This window comes from Macrobrachium nipponense, chromosome 12 (assembly GCF_015104395.2).
Source record: "Macrobrachium nipponense isolate FS-2020 chromosome 12, ASM1510439v2, whole genome shotgun sequence".
NCBI classification, from domain to species: domain Eukaryota; kingdom Metazoa; phylum Arthropoda; class Malacostraca; order Decapoda; family Palaemonidae; genus Macrobrachium; species Macrobrachium nipponense.
In genome coordinates, this window is record NC_087205.1 from 15,992,461 (window position 1) to 16,010,723 (window position 18,263).

At 39.7% G+C, this 18,263-nt stretch overlaps 1 protein-coding gene across 1 annotated transcript in view; it reads left to right on the forward strand.

The window, feature by feature from the left end:
• LOC135224363 (HAUS augmin-like complex subunit 3) overlaps positions 1-18,263 on the forward strand; it is a 67,082-nt gene that overhangs the window by 21,942 nt on the left and 26,877 nt on the right. The window contains 5 exon segments of the mRNA XM_064263304.1: positions 10,370-10,556; positions 13,763-13,873; positions 15,965-16,107; positions 16,597-16,731; positions 17,561-17,741. Of these exon segments, the coding sequence (XP_064119374.1) occupies positions 10,370-10,556; positions 13,763-13,873; positions 15,965-16,107; positions 16,597-16,731; positions 17,561-17,741 (757 nt within the window).

Sequence of the window (18,263 nt, forward strand, 5' to 3'; positions counted from 1 at the left end):
AAGTGCCGAGACACTTAAGTGTTTTGACATTGCCTGCCAGCACATCTTAAGTGCTCTGTCAGGTTCCAGCTTTGTGTGGTCCAAGCGTGTAGGATAGAAGAAGCAATCCTTCTCTGAACTTTCTCCTCGAGGGGCTTCGGCCTTGAAGGAGACTAGTGTGTATTGGAGGAAAGTGATAGTTCTTAGGAGATGAGTATTGCTCATACTTGTGTTATGTGACCTGCTCGGCGTACTCGGTTCAGCTGAATCTAGTACTTGACCCTGGCTGGGAGAACTTTTGCTCTCCTTAACCCTTAAACGCCGAAGCGGTAAAAATAAAAAACTCCCCCGAATTCCGGAGCCGGTTTTGTTTTAGTGAGCGCGGAAAAAAGCGGAAAAAATAATTTTTCAAAAAATCACAGCGCTCTTAGTTTTGAAGATTAAGAGTTCCTTTTTGGCTCCTTTTTTTGTCATTGCCTGAAATTTAGTATGCAATCATCAGAAATTGTAAAAATAATATCATTATCATATGGAAATAATGCGATATATGGTACGAAAAAAAATTCACACATAATTGTATTAAAATCACACTATGCAAAAACGGTAAAAGCTAACGAGTATCTTTTTTTTTTTCGTTGTATTGTACACTAAATTGCAATCATTTTGTATATAATATATTGTAAAACAATAAAAGCACACCAGAAAAATATATTATCACAAAATGAGGTACGAATTTCGTAACGCGCGGACGTAAAAAAATGTTTTTCAAAAATTCACCGTAAATAAAATAAATATTGTTTCAGAGACTTCCAATTTGTTTCAAAATGAATACAATGATTGAATATTACGATACTGTAAGAGTTTTAGCTTACAATTGCGTTTTTCGACCATTTCGGTAGAGTCAAAGTTGACCGAACGTGGTTTTCTTTCTATTTATCGTGATTTATATGCAAATATTTCGAAAATGAGAAAAGCTACAACCTTCAATTATTTTTCGTTGTATTCTACATGAAATTGCGCACATTTTCATATATAAAACTTTATGTAATGGCTAATTTAAAATGGTGCAAACGTTACCACAATCGCACGTATGATTTTTTTGGAAGAGTTACTGCGTTACGTTTCTGCCGTAAGGTTCCCTCGATCTCTATCTCGAAACCGAAGCCTCTGCGGAATGTTTGGAAGTTTCACGTCTGCATGACGCCTCTCGATTTGCAGGGGAGAGAGGACGAGTCTTCTTGATTGGAAAGCGAAACGTCCTTGGCTTAAACGAGGAGGATCCCTCGCTAACACTCCCTCCCACAAAAAGAGGCTAGCTGTTCCTGCACCGCATGAGAATCTTCCTGAAGTTTCTCCCACGTCATCTTCAATCGGGGGGAGAAGTAGCCGGAAAGCGTTCTGCTACGTCCACGTAGGGTGATGCTGACGTCCACCTTCTGCCTTTTATAGACGAGGGAGCTTCATCTGAGAAGCGCTCCGGGCTCGAATCCAATTCAGGTTCTCTAAATGCCGTTTTCAGAGGCCTAGAGAGATCCGAAATCCTTCCACCCTCGTTTATGGTGAGAGAGAGAGAGGAGGAATGAGAAACACTCTCGCAGGACGCTTTTTCTAAAGCGTCCCTGAGCAGCCGGCATCGAAACAGAGCCTGCTGAAGGGACGTCTGACCATTGGGGATTCCCCACGACCTCCTTAGGTTTTCGACTTTCCTTCTCCTCTGGGCATGGGTGGGAGCTTGGAAGAGGTCTAGGCCTGGGAGCGTCGCAGGACGATCAACGCCCCCTCCACAACACTGGGAGAACTCACTTCACTGTACAGTTCACTTTCACTAGCCTTACCTTGTAAGTCAGCCATTTTGGACTTCATCTGAATGAATCGTAGCCTTCAGATCGCGATTTCCGAGGCCGATTCAGAAAGTAAAGCTTGTGAATTTGACATATAGGGAGAATCCAACTCATCAGGATTAGAAATAGGATCAATAAAAGGCTCAATAGGCCTTGTACTCACACCTTTCAAACGTCTAACCCTATCCCTCTCGAACTTCTTCAAATAAGAAGTTAAAGTCTTCCATTCTTCTGCATTTAATCCCTCACATTCATGACAGGTATTAGAAGAACACTGAAACCCCCTACATTTACGACATACAGTGTGAGGATCAAACTATAAAGTTTTGACAGCCGTGCTTCTAGAAGAGTATGGAGACGACTTGATGCCTGCTCCTCCTCTCCGCGCTCTCTTTTTCTCGAGCGCAAAGACGAAGAAGTCTTCGTCTTTTCTTAGAATGAAGCCCGCCATTTCGATGAAGAGGGCTCTTCAGTCCTTAAACTCAGGGTGGAAGTCGAGTCGAAGAAGGAGTTGGTCAGAACAGTCTTTCTGCATGACCTTAGCGAGACTAGCTGGTAAACGAGGCATTTGGTATCAGACGGGAGAAAATATGGACATTTCTCTTCCGTCTTCGACAGAAGCGGACTTTTCGACCTTAGTCGACGCTTCACGAAGACAAAGTTTGAACTCTGCCCGTATAACTTGGGGCATTTCAGAACTGGATCATCTCCTCAAGGGACTCTTCCATATATTAGAAGTTTTCAACTTCCTAGATTGGTCCCTTGGGTGATGTCCAAGAAAGCCCATGATTCTGAGGACTCGAACCAGAAGTCCTTCTGTGTATTTTGTCTTGTATAGACAAAGCGTACAGGATGGCTCGATTGAGATCTCCTCTTTATTTGGAGCAGGTCTTCTTAAGAAGAGGACAGTCTATAGTGCCTTTTTGATGAAAGCGGTCTTCCACTCTCAAAGGGCAGCGCTACTGTACTCTCCATTGTCAGACTTTTTGTTCCCTTCTCAGTTAGTGAAGGACATTTCTCGTTCATTAACTGAGAAGGCGACTCAAGACCTTCTTACTCCAGTCAGCAAGGAAAAGAAACCTGCTACTGCGACGGAAAAGAAAGGACCGAGTACATCGGTTCAGCCCTTTCGAGGTGGCCCTACCTTCAAGAGCTCACTCAAGAAGGAAGGCTCCTGAGAAGAGAGGTAGGTCTGCCTTTCGTCCCTTTAAAAAGGGAAAATGATGCTTCTCTCCTCCAAGCACCAGTAGTTGCCAGGCTCCTGGGATTTGTGGAGGCCTGGGCACGTATAAACACAGACGCTTCATCAATGTCTGTAATAAGAAGGGATATCGTATGCCCTTTCCTGGACAGTTCCCCCCTCCCTAAACCGTCAACCCACCGCGGGGGGGAACTGTCAGCCAAGTACAAGGATCCTGCTGAGGGTACTCTCTTCGATCGATGGTGGATCAGATGTGGGACAAGAGAGCGATAGAACTAGTACTGGATCAAAACTCCCCGGGGTTTTTACAATCGCCTTTTTTCCTGGTTGCGAAAGCCTCGGGAGGCTGGAGACCAGTACTAGACGTCAGCTCTCTGAACAAATTTGTTCAGAAGGAGAAGTTCTCAATGGAGACTTCTGCCTCAGTTCTTGCGTCAATGCGACAAGGAGATTGTATGGTGTCTCTGGATCTCCAGGACTCCTATTTTCACGTCCCGATCCACCCTTCATCGAAGAAGTACCTCCGTTTCATGACGGGGGGAAGGATCTTTCAGTTCAGAGCCTTGTGTTTCGGCCTTTCCACAGCTCCTCAGGTCTTCACAAGTCTGATGAAGAATGTGGCGAGGTTTCTTCACCTCAAAGGTGTAAATGTCTCTCTGTATCTGGACGATTGGCTCATCAGAGCCAGATCAGAGAGACAGTGCTTGGAGGACCTTACGTTGACATTGAACCTGATCAGATTGTTGGGATTACTCGTAAACCTCGAGAAGTCACAGCTGACCCCCAGACAGAACTTAGTCTATCTGGGGATTCAGATGGATTCTCGGGGTTTTCGAGTATTTCATTCGCAAGAGAGAATCACAAAAGGTTTGCAAGTAGTCCTTCTCTCTCTTAGGGAAGGAACAGACTTCGGCGAGGGAATGGCTGAGCCTTCTAGGAACCCTTTCCTCGCTCGAACAGTTCTTCCCTCTGGGAAGGCTGCATTTATGCCCTCTTCAATTCTTCCTCAAGAGGTCTTGGAGTTGGAAGACCGGACATCTTTCAGACGCCTTTCCCATTCCAGTGGAAATAAGACCACATTTGGAGTGGTGGTTGCTCCCTCTAAAGGAGAACAAAGGAATCTCCCTGAAAATCCTGAACCCAGACCTAGTGTTGTACTCCGACGCGTCTGAGAAAGGTTGGGGAGCAACATTAGGCTCGAAGGAAGTGTCAGGCACCTGGGAAGCAGCACGGTGTCTTGGCACATAAAACTGCAAAGAGCTCTTCGCCGTACACCTGGCTCTGAAGAGTCTAGAACCTCTTGTTTCGAACAAAATAGTTCAAGTAAATGTGGACAACACCACAGCACTTGCCTACATTCAGAAACAAGGAGGGACTCACTCCTTGTTCCTATACGAACTGGCAAAAGATCTACTTTGGACGTCTCAGAGGAACATCTCCCTACTTACAAGGTTCGTTCAGGGAGAAAGGAATGTGAGGGCAGACAGGCTCAGCAGGAGGAACCAGGTCCTTCACACAGAGTGGACCCTACACAAAGATGTGTGCCAAGATCTCTGGTCTCTTTGGGGGTCTCCTCACGTGGATCTCTTCGCCACGTTCATTTCCAAAAGGCTGGCAGTCTTTTGCTCGGTTGTGGAAGACCCCAGAGCTCTGATAGTAGACACCTTCCTGCTAGACTGGTCTCACGTAGACGTCTACGCTTTTCCTCCGTTCAAATCCTGGGACTAGTGCTGAGAAAATTTTGTGGCTTCAAATTCAAAGGGGACGAAGATGACATTGATAGCCCCCCCCCTTTTTGGCCGTCACATACTGGTTCACGGAGGTAGTGGAGTGGATGGTATTTTGATTTTCCCAGATCCCTCCCAAGAAGGATGGATCTTCTCAAACAGCCACACTTCCAGAGGTATCATCAAAACTCCCCGCTCTCGCTCTGACTGCCTTTCAACTATCGAAAGACCTCGTCAGAGCGAGAGGGTTTTCTCGCAAAGTTGCAAGCGCAATCGCGAGAGCCCGCAGAACCTCCACTAGACAAGTATATCAGTCAAAAAGAGAGGTTTGTAGAAGGTGGTGCTGAACTAAGAAGTTGTCCTCCTCCACTACCTCTGTAGCGGAAATTGCGGATTTCCTTCTATTCCTGAAAGAAGAATCGCATCTAGCGGTATCCACAATAAAGGGATACAGAAGTATGCTTTTGGCAGTCTTCAGGAATAGAGGATTAGATCTGGCAGATAACAAGGATCTCCACGATCTCATAAGATCATTTGAGACGACGAAGTCTAAGGAACCGGTCCCTCCTAACTGGAACCTTGGGACGTGGTACTCAAGTTCCTGTCGTCCGAAGGTTCGAACCTCCTCATCTGGCTTCGTTTCGGGACATTACTAGGAAATGCCTATTCTATTATCTCTAGCTACGGCAAAGAGAGTTAGTGAATTAACATGCTCTGGAGGATAAAGTAGGATTCAAGGGAGACTCAGCTATTTGCTCGTTTAAAACCCTGTTTTTAGCTAAAAACGAGAATCCCACGAATCCCTGGCCTAAGTCATTCGAAGTTAAAGGCTTAGCGAGTCTCGTAGGCAGAGAAGAAGAGAGGTCTCTATGTCCTGTAAGAGCTCTAAATTCTATCTCCAGAGAAAACACCAAGAATGGAAGGCTCTAGACAGGTCTTTGGTGCGCAGTAAAAGACCCCACAAGACTGATGTCTAAGAATGCTCTTGCATTCTTTGTGAGGAACGTCAAATTACAGACGTGCATAAGATCTGTCCTGACGAAGAGTTCCGACTGTTGAGAGTGAAAAGCGCACGAAGTGAGAGCAGTTGCGACGTTCTCTCTCGTTTCAAAAGAATATGTCACTTAAAAACATCATAGATACGACATTTGGAGATGCAACTCAGTATTTGATCTCATTACTTGAAAGACGTTCGTGTGACCTATGAAAGAAATGTTGTTCTCTGGCCTTTCGTATCGGCGGATACGATCCTGGGTATGGGAGCCAACACCAATCCTTAAGTATATACTTACCTTCTTTTTTAGATATGTTCTAGAGTCTCTTCTAACAAAAAGGACTTGGTGCTGCACGGGTGGCCGTCTCTGTTGTTCAGTAAGAAACTCTTGTGATATCTAATTAGATGAGTATAAATTTTTTTTTTTTTTTTTTTTTTTTTTTTTTTTGTTTTTTTTTTTTTTGAAAATTATGTATGTGGTGCGTATTGTGCTTTTTGAGTTATGGTTGTTGTGAAGAGTTCAGGGGATAACTCGGAACAATCTTTATTTCTAACATGTGGTTAGGATCAGGTGGTCGGGATTGGTTGTATGCTCCTTCATAAGGTGTATTGTCATATAAGTGGATCAGCACCCATTGACAAAGTCCTTTCAGGTTCTGCCGAGTAAGCGGATAAGACCCCATCGGCAGACCCACAAGAACTCTTGGCCATAGATCATATATCTCGCTAAAGTTTCTTGAGGTGATGCAGACTACTGGGCAAACACCCACGAAGTCTACCACCTATCAGGTAGGAACCAAGGTTTTATTTATACCTACAACATATGTTGTTTACCTGTCTATTCCATAAGTAGCTGTCTCTTACCCTCCACCAAAGGGTGCCAATCAGCTATGTATATATCTGACAGGTAAGTTGATTGTATGAAAATGATATTGTTATGTTACAATAAAGTTTCATACATACTTACCTTGCAGATATATACGATTAATGGCCCACCCAGCCCTCCCTGCAGGAGACAGGTGGAAGAGAGAAAAATAGATGAAGAAAACGGGAATGGTTCCTAGTCCTGCCGCCCAGGGCAGGCCGGTAGATCACCTGACCTACCTGTAGCGAGTGGCGCGAAATTTGAATTTCTGTCGGGGACGATGGAGTCTTAGCTATGTATATATCTGCCAGGTAAGTATGTATGAAACTTTATTGTAACATAACAATATCATTTTTTTCATAAATTCACCATAAATCGAAATATTGTGCTAGAGAATTCCAATTTGTTACAAAATGAAGGTAAATGATTGAATATTACTAAAATATAAGAGTTTTAGCTTACAATTGGGTTTTTCGACCATTTCGGTAGAGTCAAAATTGACCGAAGGTTGAAAATTTGTCACTTATCATTTTTTATATGAAAATATTTCAAAACTGATAAAAGCTACAACCATGGGTTGTTTTTAGTTGTATTGTGCATGAAATTGCACACATTTCCATTTATAAAACTTTATGTAACAGTTAATTTTAAAATGGTGCAAACATTACCACAATCGCATGTATGATTTTTTTCAGAAGAGTTACCGCACGGACGTCAGGAAAAAGTTTTTTCATAAATTCACCATAAATCGAAATATTGTGCTAGAGACTTCCAATTTGTTGCAAAATTAAGGTAAATAGTTGAATATTACTACAATTTAAGTGTTTTAGCTTACAATTGCGTTTTTCGACCATTTCGGTAGAGTCAAAGTTGACCGAAGGTTGAAATTTTGGCACCTATCGTTATTTATATGGAAATATTTCAAAACTGATAAAAGTTACAATCATGAGTATTTTTTTTTTTTTTTTAAATGAAATTGCACACATTTTCATATATAATACTTCATGTAACGGATAATTTAAAACGGTGCAAAAATTATGTCAAAGTGATGAAATAATTTCCGAGATGTGTCACTGATACTTTTTAGTGCGATAAGAAAGAAATTCACGCTTGCGCGCCTGCGTAACGATTGTAAACAAAACAACGCCTTGATCCGTGAACTCCCAGCATGATTCAAAAGTTTTCGGCTGGTAGGCCTATAAGTATTTTTCCGTGAATTTTTAAAAAAACAAAAAAACTTTTGAGCCGACGTATGGTTAACGTTCCATTGGTCGGAAACAATCTGGGGGAGATTTTGACTCGACGTTTAATACGTCCATTCGGCGTTTAAGGGTTAAGTTGGTGCTTTGCCATGGTATATGCACCCTCCTTCCCCGTGATGCAGTCATTGCAAATTGACGATCACCCTTGATCTACCCCTCTTGCTGTTTTTTTAACAGGACAGGTAGGAATGCACTTTCTCCTTACCTGTTCACTTAACCCCCTCGGTTGTTCTGAGAGGTGCAAGGTGGACAGAAAGAATTCTGAAGAGTGAGGAAAGTTTCACTGGGTCCTGTCGAATCTCCCTTCAAGGAGAGGAAATTGGGAGCTTCATACGTACCTCGTGAGGGTTAACTACTAATGAAGAACCTCTCCGTCTAGCCATCACAGAGACCTAAGGTCTCTGAGCAACATTTGACTCTTGTTTAGGGTTCTTGTCACGTGCTTTGCACACGCCCTTACGAGAATCATCAGACAGAGCTATGTCTCAGTAGATTCCTCATCATTCTGTTTACCGTCCGGTACAACAGAAATCTGTAGGTCTTCTGCTCCATCACACCTGACCCGTGTGCCACTGCAATGACTCGGAATGGTTTTTTATTTTTTCAGACAAACTCAACAGTTTTTGTCTTCTCTTGACATTTTTCTAATTTGTAAGGTATTCAACTAACATCGTACACTAGGAACTGAAAATAAATGATGGAAGACTTCATCTGTTGCCTGACCTGCCAACTCTACTTCCAAGGCAGTGAAAGGAATTCCTTCGTGACCCAACCCAGCGCCAGTGATGCAAGAGTGATTCCTCAGGCTGTACAATCCCCATGTTTTCACAGCTGAAAGACTATGCTATCTTGCCGAGCAGCAAGGGAAATAGCTGGATAACTCTTTCAGTCCTCTGTAACAGTGTCAATGACGAGATTTTTTCTCTGGTCAGAATCATGAGTTGGTTCAGTTGATAAAGACATAGGTCCACTTTTGCCCTAGTCTTTCACATGAGTAGTATTTTTTCTCCTCAGTCGAGATTCAATTACTGACGAGGAACTTCTCTCTGTCTTGCCATCACAGGGACCTCTGGTCTCCAGATAGCATTTGACTCTCGTTTAGGGCGCACATGCCCTTGCGAGAATCATCGGACAGAGTTTTGTTTTTCAAGACCGCATCTCATATCTCTTGGGCATTGGCAAAGAAGATAGACGATTTTCTTGGATCTTCTTCAGTATCACCCTGCAGAAGGTGGGTATCAATATCTTGACTCCATCTCAGATGTAGCGATGAACTCCAAATCATTCAGCATCTGTTGACAGGTTCAGGTCATTCATGATCCCCTTCGCCTTGGGTGTACCTTCAGAAGACTCGACATCCTGGACGTGGATGTTGATAACTTTTCTCCAGTACTGACTCGCCAAGGGAGAAAAGTGTCTAAGGGCACATCTTCCTCTTGGTTTTGCAAGAAGATAGGAGGAGGTTCTCTGCAGCTAGTGACAATGTCACTTGTGCGCTTTCTCCAAGAGTGCAGGGTACCAGTGGCGTAGTCTTAACTTGCATTCCAAAGAATATGTTGGATGGGAAGATAGATGTGGTCTCATCAGGACCACATTTATGTCTTTCTACCTTTGGGTCATTGCCCACAAATCCTTGGAACCTTTCTTCTTTGGACCTGTGGTGGCTGCTCAACAAGTGGTTTCTTACCCGACTCCTTCAAGAGGACAAGTTGCATCTCACCTAAGGTAAGCGGTTCTAGAGGTGAGAAGGATTCAAGAGTGACTGGCCTCTCCTCCACCTCCTTCCTCGTCCTTCTACTTATCTTCCTTCAGGTTAAGAATAGGACTCGAACCTAAACTTGCTGGACTTGTGTCTGATGCGGTAAGTCTACACATCGAGCTTCCTTTCTATTCCTTAGTGCCTCTGACTCTTGATAGCCTTCCCAGCCTTTTTTTGTATAAGTTATGACTCCACTCATTCGAAAAGGTCCAGAAGTCCGACTCTTGATCCTGCAGTTCTTATACTCCAATCAAATTGTTAGAGGTGGGGTACTCCTTGCTCTTTTGATCAAGAGTAGCAGCCCAGGTGTGCTGAACTCCAGTCAGTTCGAGACTCGCTCAGATTCCACCCTCCAATAAGTGAGTCTTCCTATTGTAAAGGACCGAGGATTTGTATATTATGTAGGAACAAATTGCAATTTTTAAAATTAAATTGTATTTTTCCTTATTGTACAAACCTGAGGTCCTTTATTACTAATGCCTACCTCATGTCACTCACTCCGCAATCTTAAACCTGGGCTGAAAGGCAAAGTGGAATGTTTACATCCAGGCAGGCAGGTCTGCCCACCTACCGGATGGTAGTTACTGCTTAGCCACCTTGTTCAAGAGTTTTAATGGCCATGTTCCAGCTTTGTAAAGGACCTTAGGTTTGTATAGTTAGGAATAGAACAATTTACTTTTAAAGATTGTGATTTTATTGATGTAAAACCTTATTTTAATTTTACTTCAATTTTTGTACTAGTACACACAAAATGGAGCTGAGAGAGGATGTATATTCTGCAAGTGAAAGTGTAAAGGAAGCTGAAGCAGCCTTTAAAAACCAACAGGAAGCAGTAATAAATGCCAGTCGACATCTATCAGAGTCTCACAGGAACTTGGCCTCAAGCTTGGACAAACTCTCTGAAATTTTTATTAATTTTGACAAGATGGTGAGTACTGTACCAGGTATTTGAGTGAATGAAAGTATTTTTTTTTTTTTTTTTTTTGCAATGTTACTGCACTTTTGGTTGACCTTAAACTTTTATTTATTCATTGTTTTTTTTCTTTATTCTATTTATTGAGGGGATTAATGTTGCTTTATATCACTCACAGCATTGTGGATACCAAAATTTACATAGTACTATATTGTTGCTATTTTTCTCCAGTATGTTGGTCCTTCTTTATTTGTGGTAAATTGTTTGACCAAGACTTTCACCTTTGCTTTTGAGTGTTAGTGTAATATCTCAAAAATGGGTGAAAGGGTCATGAGCTATGTCGGTGAAATTATTCTGTGGGTGACCCCCAATCTAGGTGATTAACTGTAGGCGGTTGTTACATCCGTACACATAAATTTTCATGTTATTGCTTCAGCTCTTGATTAATACATAAACTAAAAAGTTTTGTTACCACTCTCTCCTTTTTAACTGTCATTTTCTTTGGAACCTTATGTTTTTATCAGTTAAGACTCCATTCTCTTGTACTCCAGGAACTCCCTATCGGTTCACAGTGCCATCTCATTCTTTGTCACCTACCTTGAAATTTGAATCGCCTAGCTGGTACAGCACACAACTTTTCAGCATTACCGTAATTGAAATTTTAAATGAAAGTAAATATTTTGAAGTCATGGAAATCTTTCACATTTTCTCCAAACCCTTTAAGGCTCAGATGCAAACTCCCAAAAACATTCTCTCACTTTTTTCTAGCTCATTACATTCAGTATCATGGCTCTCCCACTACTCTTACTAACATAATTGTACTCTTTCACCTTTCGTTATACGTGTTTGTTAATTTCAGTAAGTGATTTTTGTAGAATTAGGAGGACATTTTTTCGTTTTGATATACATATCAAGATGATCGTGGCCTTCCAGTCAGAGACATAATTACTCACGCACAGTTTGTATACAGTACTTTAGAGGCATCTGTGGTCTACTGTGTAAAGGATTATCCCCTTCCCTGATTATCCCAAGCATTCTTGTGATCAACTATCATGTCTGCCTCTTAAATATTCCTCTTATTTCTATCTTCCAAATTTAACATCGTTTTTTGATGAATTCGCAATTCTATATTTGCCAGTCCCCCTAGGAAAAATTTAGTATTAATTTTGGTCAGTAGATGTGTGTGCCTTGTTTACTTGACGAACTTCCAATGTCAGATGCTGCTCTTGTGACATTCGCTTGAATTCATAATTTTCCAAATGCCTGGAAAAAATACTAAATTTTGAATTCTACAATAATCTAGATTTTTATTTCCTTTTTGCCTTTCTAACATCCAAAGTAATTCTTTACATTACTACATGATTCAGAAAACAGTGAAAATAGCGTTATCTATGACTCCAGAGTTAGCTGGGGGTATGTAAACATGCATGAGATCGCCTTAAGTTTTAATCACTAAAAATTATGCCCTTCATATTTCCCTGTTACAGAACTATAAAATAAATGTAAAAACCTGCTTATTTTTATATATTTAAAAAAACTGAAAGGGAAGGGGGTTAGATATAATGCTTTCAAGTTGATCGTCACATTATAGTATGAAATTAAAGTGGTGAGTTCCCAGGATATCACCTAGAAGTAGGCTATATACTTGTTTGATTGCTAATTTGTGCGTGTATCTCTTATGTACATTTATTCAATGTTTTGCTGCAGTGTTAAATGAATATCTTAGTTTTCAACAAAGAATACAACATTTTTAGACATTTTTCAATCATAATTCTGTATATACTTACTCCTTGGAATATAGCATACAGTAGTACCTCGAGATACGAAAGGCTCAACTTACGAAAAATCCAAGAATTACGAAAGCCAATACGAAAAATGTAACAGCTCTACATACGAAAAGTTTTCAAGATACGAAAGGTTTCTGAAAGTCCGAGATTCGCCCGGATAACAATTTTGAAAATCGCACCGCGCGCCGCCATCTTAGTACTAGTAGTCTCGCCACCATCCTCCTGCTCTCCCATTGGTTCATGATGCTAGTCGCGGCCATGAAATCCTTCTCTCCTATTGGCCAGCGTCCCTCCCATCATGCATCTACTATGTATACGTGGTGGCGTGCTTTGGCCCACTCGGTACCAGCATTGTTATAGTACGCACGCGGTATTCGTTTTCGGGATCGTCAATGTGTACGTTATTTAAAAAAAAAGTGACCAAGATCTCTCACATGGGATAAGTGATCAAGGTCTCTCCATGGGATAACTGGAAACTTTGCAGGTTGGTAGAATATCCACTCCCTGCTGAACAGAGGTGTAGACCAATCATTTACAACATGCATACCAGTACGGATAATCAAGGCACTTCAGTTTATGTTGAGGGTCAGCAGCCGAACATTCAGTACCCCAATCAGTTGCAGAGAGAGCATTTGGTTGAACAGGGTTTTGATGGACACCAGGGCAAACAGAGTCCATGAGGTGCAAAGAAAGAACAGAAAGTTAAAATTCTGTTAAAAAAAAAAAAAAAAAAAACAAAAAAAAAAAACCTACGTAAAGTAAAAAAAAAAGTTAAAAATCAAAAAAAAAAAAAAAAAAAAACCGGCAGAAATTTAAAGCCCCTTTTCATAAAGTGCAATCATTTGTAGAAGACCCCCCGAAAAGGCTCACACAGGAATTGTGTACTTATATTTTTTAAAGTGTACGTACGTTACATACATATGTACAAAAGAAAAAAAACGGCAGAAATTAAAGCCGCTTTTCATAAAGTGCAATTATTTGTAGAAGACACCCCCCGAAAAGGCTCACACAGGAACATTGTGAAAAGTAGGCAGAAGCAATCTTCCTTGGATAGTTACATATGTACGTAGCCTCACTCGAAAGGTAAGCTTCATTTTTACGTACAGTATATTTCTTGTTACCATGTACACTAATATACACTTTATTTACAGGTTATATTTTGCATTTTTTTTTTTAATTTAGGTATTGAATGGTCCAAATTGTTGTAGTATTTCATTGTTTATAGGTCAATTTAGCTTTATTATGAAATTTACTGGGGTGTTTTTGGAGGGCTTGGAACGGATTAGCCATTTTACATGTAAAATGTGGTCCAAGATACGAAAACCTCATGATACGAAAGGCGCCTCGGAACGGATTAATTTCGTATCTCGAGGTACTACTGTATATCATTTCAGTCTAATAAATTTTCTCATGCCCTTTCTAATTTTTCCATAGACTGAGGAAGATGCAAGGTTCATTTCACAATTAGACCTTGCTGAATGGCACCAAGAAGAAGCAAAATTTACGGAGATGTTAAAGGGATATATAAAAAAACAGTTTAGAGAGGTAAGTGCACTGTTATCTTTGAATGGTCAAGATATTTAATTCTGATTCTGAATTGAATTCACTCATACTCAACCAAAAGTATAGACCATGTACATACTCACATTTTTTCAACCAAATATCTTTTTATATATTAATTACTATGAGATTCACAGCCGTTGTCACAGGGTATCTTACATCCCCACTAATTTTTTACTGTCACAGGGTATCTTACATCCCCACTAATTTTTTACTGTCACAGGGTATCTTACATCCCCACTAATTTTTTACTGTATTCTGTATTATCAAATTTGCATAATTCTGGTAATTATAAGAGTAACACCGACTTCTTGTAGACATCGCCAGCAAACTTGGAGGAATGTCTTTCGAAGGTATAATGACGTAACTTATGATGTCAATTATCCTTCTCGATAGATAATTGGCTATTTGTGAAAAAGTTTCAACCTCTGGCAATAGTGAATTACAACTAGCAATAGTGAATTACAACCATTACTCCTTGTTTACACTTTTTAGTAGTGGTGGTAATAGTAGTAGTAGTAGTAGTAGCCTTGGATGTCCGAGTGTACTCCCTACCCAAAAAAGGGCCCTATTATTCATTTACCTGTTCAAGCTTACATAAGGTTTGCCATAGGCCTCCTCACTTCTAAACAATTGTGCAAGCTGAATCACAAAAGCTGTCCTGCAACCACAGGGACAATGACTTATCGTAGTCGCCATTCTTGAAGTCTTGACAGGATACAAATATTCATCCAGAATTTCAGAGACAGCTGTTTGTCATCATCACTTTGTAGGAGGAGTTGGTGCGTCATACGTTTACATCACGTATAACTTTAACTTTGAACTCGTACATTAGAGTGTTCTGCCACTGGCTTCAGCTGCTTATTTTACTCTTATGAATATACTTTTTTCTAATATAAGCATTAAAGAATGCTGCCGAAAATTAGGTAGGGATGTAAAGTATACTGTGGCTAAGTAATATCTTTGTCAGATGTACAGAAACAGTTATTTTGGAAAAACACCGGGACAAAGGCTTGAATCTAGTAGTATTCAAGTATGTACTAGGATTTACTTAAAGCCAGGAGGGAGGGTGTGAAACTAAGATCCAGTTTAGGGGAAATGGAGGGAGGTGGAAGAAGTAGTGTGTGATAAAAGAATGCCAGATAAACTAAAAGATCTATTGTACCATAATCAGACCAATGATGATGTATGGTTAAGAAACATGGGCATAAAAAAAAGAAAAAAAAAGAGGAGCAGAAGCTAGAGCAAAGAAATGATCTTTATGTAGATTTTATGGGCCTTGCTGCATTTTTGGGCTAGAAAATTAAGAAGTTAGAATTACCGGAGTAGTTAAGGTTAAGTATTGATATGATAAGAAAGTTTAGATTGAGATGCTTTGGGCATGTGGTAAAGGTGAATGAAAAGGAGATGGAATCTGTTATACACAGAAGGTTGAAAGGGATACAAAGGGTTAGATGGGATCATAAAGTGAGGTGAGGTTTGGAGAAGGGTTTAGCAAAGGAAGATGCTTTCATTAGAAATGGTTGGAGAAGCCACATTAAGGCACCTGACCCTTTAAGTTGTGGCTGGTGGTGGGGATGAAGATGATTCAGGTAAATTTTTTTTGAAATTTATGTTCTGTCTTTAACTATCAACTTGGATCCATTTTATATGCACATAGGCATATTGCAGCATCAGCATTCATGTAAATCTTGCATTTAGATATTGTTCAGGTTGTAAATCACTTTCAGAATCAGTACTAGGTGTTCACAAACAAGCGTAATTTTCTCATAGTTACTTTTTACCACAAAATAATGCAAAATATGATAAGAGTATTTTGGTAACAAGCTGATTTAAAAATTATGGTAGAGATACATTACTTATATAATATAGTAAACCAGTGTTTTTGAGCCATCAGGACATATGGTTAAAGGTTTTGGTTGCTTTATTTAGTATAGTAAATGTATTGAGTGTTCAAATAAGTTAGACTTTATATAATTTTCATTGTTATTTGTTATGTGCATACCTAAGTAAGGTATACTGTAGTATTTTCTTGTATAAAAAGTTATTTTGTTTTTCATGTTATCCTTATTACAGGGTGTTAAAATAGTAGCCGGAGTAGAGGATTCTACAGAGTACTGTCTCTTGGATACAGACAATCTTGATATGCATTTGGTACGAGGTGCTGGAAAATTAGAGTACATGCAAAATGTAAATGAACTTAATAGACTTGATGAACTGTAAGTGTGAAATATAATGTGTTACTAGTGTGTTTACTATTTTGGTATAATATTTATAAGAAAAATGCTGATGTTCATTCATCACTGAGGCGGTGGTAAATATGCACCTTTTGAGCATTGCCATATTTGAAATTTGGAATAAAACTTTTTAGCAGAAAGAAGTCGAGGGAATTGTTCAGGTTTTTGTCTAGATTTTGTTTTCCTTATAGATACTGGAGTTCCTTTTTAATCATTTATACATAAATGGTTACTTGTTGAATCTAGCTTTAAATTTTAAGTATTCTTACTGCAAATGAACCTATTTTGCTTGGGGTGTAGTGCTTAACAAGGATACTTTATTAAGTCTTTACCTCCTTAAAGCAAGAAAAATGTCTACATCTCGGTTAGATTCCTCAAACCTAGGGATTTCCTTTTCTCACCTGTCCCAATTTCTTATTTCACTTCCAGTTTGTAGATTAAAATACTGATATATCTGGCTGTTTTAATTAGGTTGCGACAGACTGAAGAGGGACGTCTAGATGGGCTGATTTTGCAAGCAAGACGGCAGGCAGAGGTTGAAGAAGCTAACCGGCTTTTGTCAGCAATTCACAGAAAAAAACTTCCAACAGCTTTACCCATGATACAGTAAGTTTTCAGATGTATTTTAAGGAATAATGTATATGCTACTATTTTACTTCTAAATGAACACAACTTACATATTTATTATCATGAAAATTATAGTAACATGAATTAAATATTTAAATTAGAAGTTGGATTGGGATAGGGGGACTTGGTCAGAAGGTAACAGTTGAATAGTAGAAGGGAGAAAATATATGTGCTGTAGGCACAAGGGACACTGCAGACTGCAGGGAACCTTGGTATGCATTAGGTTCCCCATTTGGAATCTCATATGTCACTCCCTCACCATTGAATGGTATTTGGAACATTCCACTTTGAGAGACATGCATGCGTTGTAAAGGGATTTGTTAATTAGGGTGGCTTAGCCTGTGTATTGGAACCAAAATTTAGTAGGAGGCACCAGTATGATTGATGATTTTATGGTTTTTGTAAGGTATATGGTGAAAAATTAAGGTAAAACTTCATTCTGTAAATTGTCTCTGGTTATCCTAATTTTCTGGATTTTTTTTTACTGAATTTCTTGCATGTAAGGCTGTTGTGTTTTGTAGCAGTGATTAGATATTCAAGTTGTAACATATTAAAATTAGTGCTGTATATCTATTATGAGCAACCCCTTCAGACCATCATTATGAGAGCTATAAAAGTTAGGTTAGTGGCATGGTTGAATGTTATTAAAGGATAGGAACATCATAAAGTAAGAGATCAGTATTTTTATTTTGTAATAGCTCAGAACAGGGACTTACATAAAACAGTTACAGAAACTCATAATTTTTATCTTGGGAATGTTGATGTTGCAATTTGCACAGAAAAATAATAATTAGTTTCATTTTTATAGACAGCAAACCACAGAAGCTTTGAATTCTCGAATGCTGCTAAGTCATGAAATGCAGCAGCAGCACCAAATTCTCCAGTCACTTGTAGCAGAGGTGGCACAGTTAGAAAGTACAAAAACAATTAGTGGTAATTATCAGTTGAAATGCAAGCGCCAGGAATATTTTCTTGAAAAGCAGAAAATAGTAAGTTTGGTTTTAGTTTTTGTTTCTACTGTATAATTTTAGTTTTTATATAAGTAACCTACCAAGTAATTACATAGGTATTGTTTCTAACTTGTGCAGCAGCTTAAATAAAAAATTCACACTAGCACTTGCATTGTGTAGTGTAGGTGACCAGTCCTGCCCACTAACAGGAATACCAGGAACACCCAAACAGACAACCTCATTCTGTTTCTGCCAGTCTAGATGTAAATATCGTATCTTTGCAGCAGCTTTTTTCATTAGTATTTGCTGGTTACCTAACTGGTTTTTTTGGTGGAGTATTATCGCTGATTTCGTATAGCCTTCAGCTTACAGCTTTCAAACTCAGTATATTTTGTCTGCTCAGTTATTTGCAAGTTTGCATGATGATTTGCAAGTTCACTTGTTTTCTTGCGAGTCTGTAGAGTTGTGAGCAAGCCTGTTTAGCCATAGCTCCTTTTTTTCTCTGGATTTAGAGAACGAAGTTCAAGATAGAGACGAACGTCTTGGCATCCATTTTCTGGA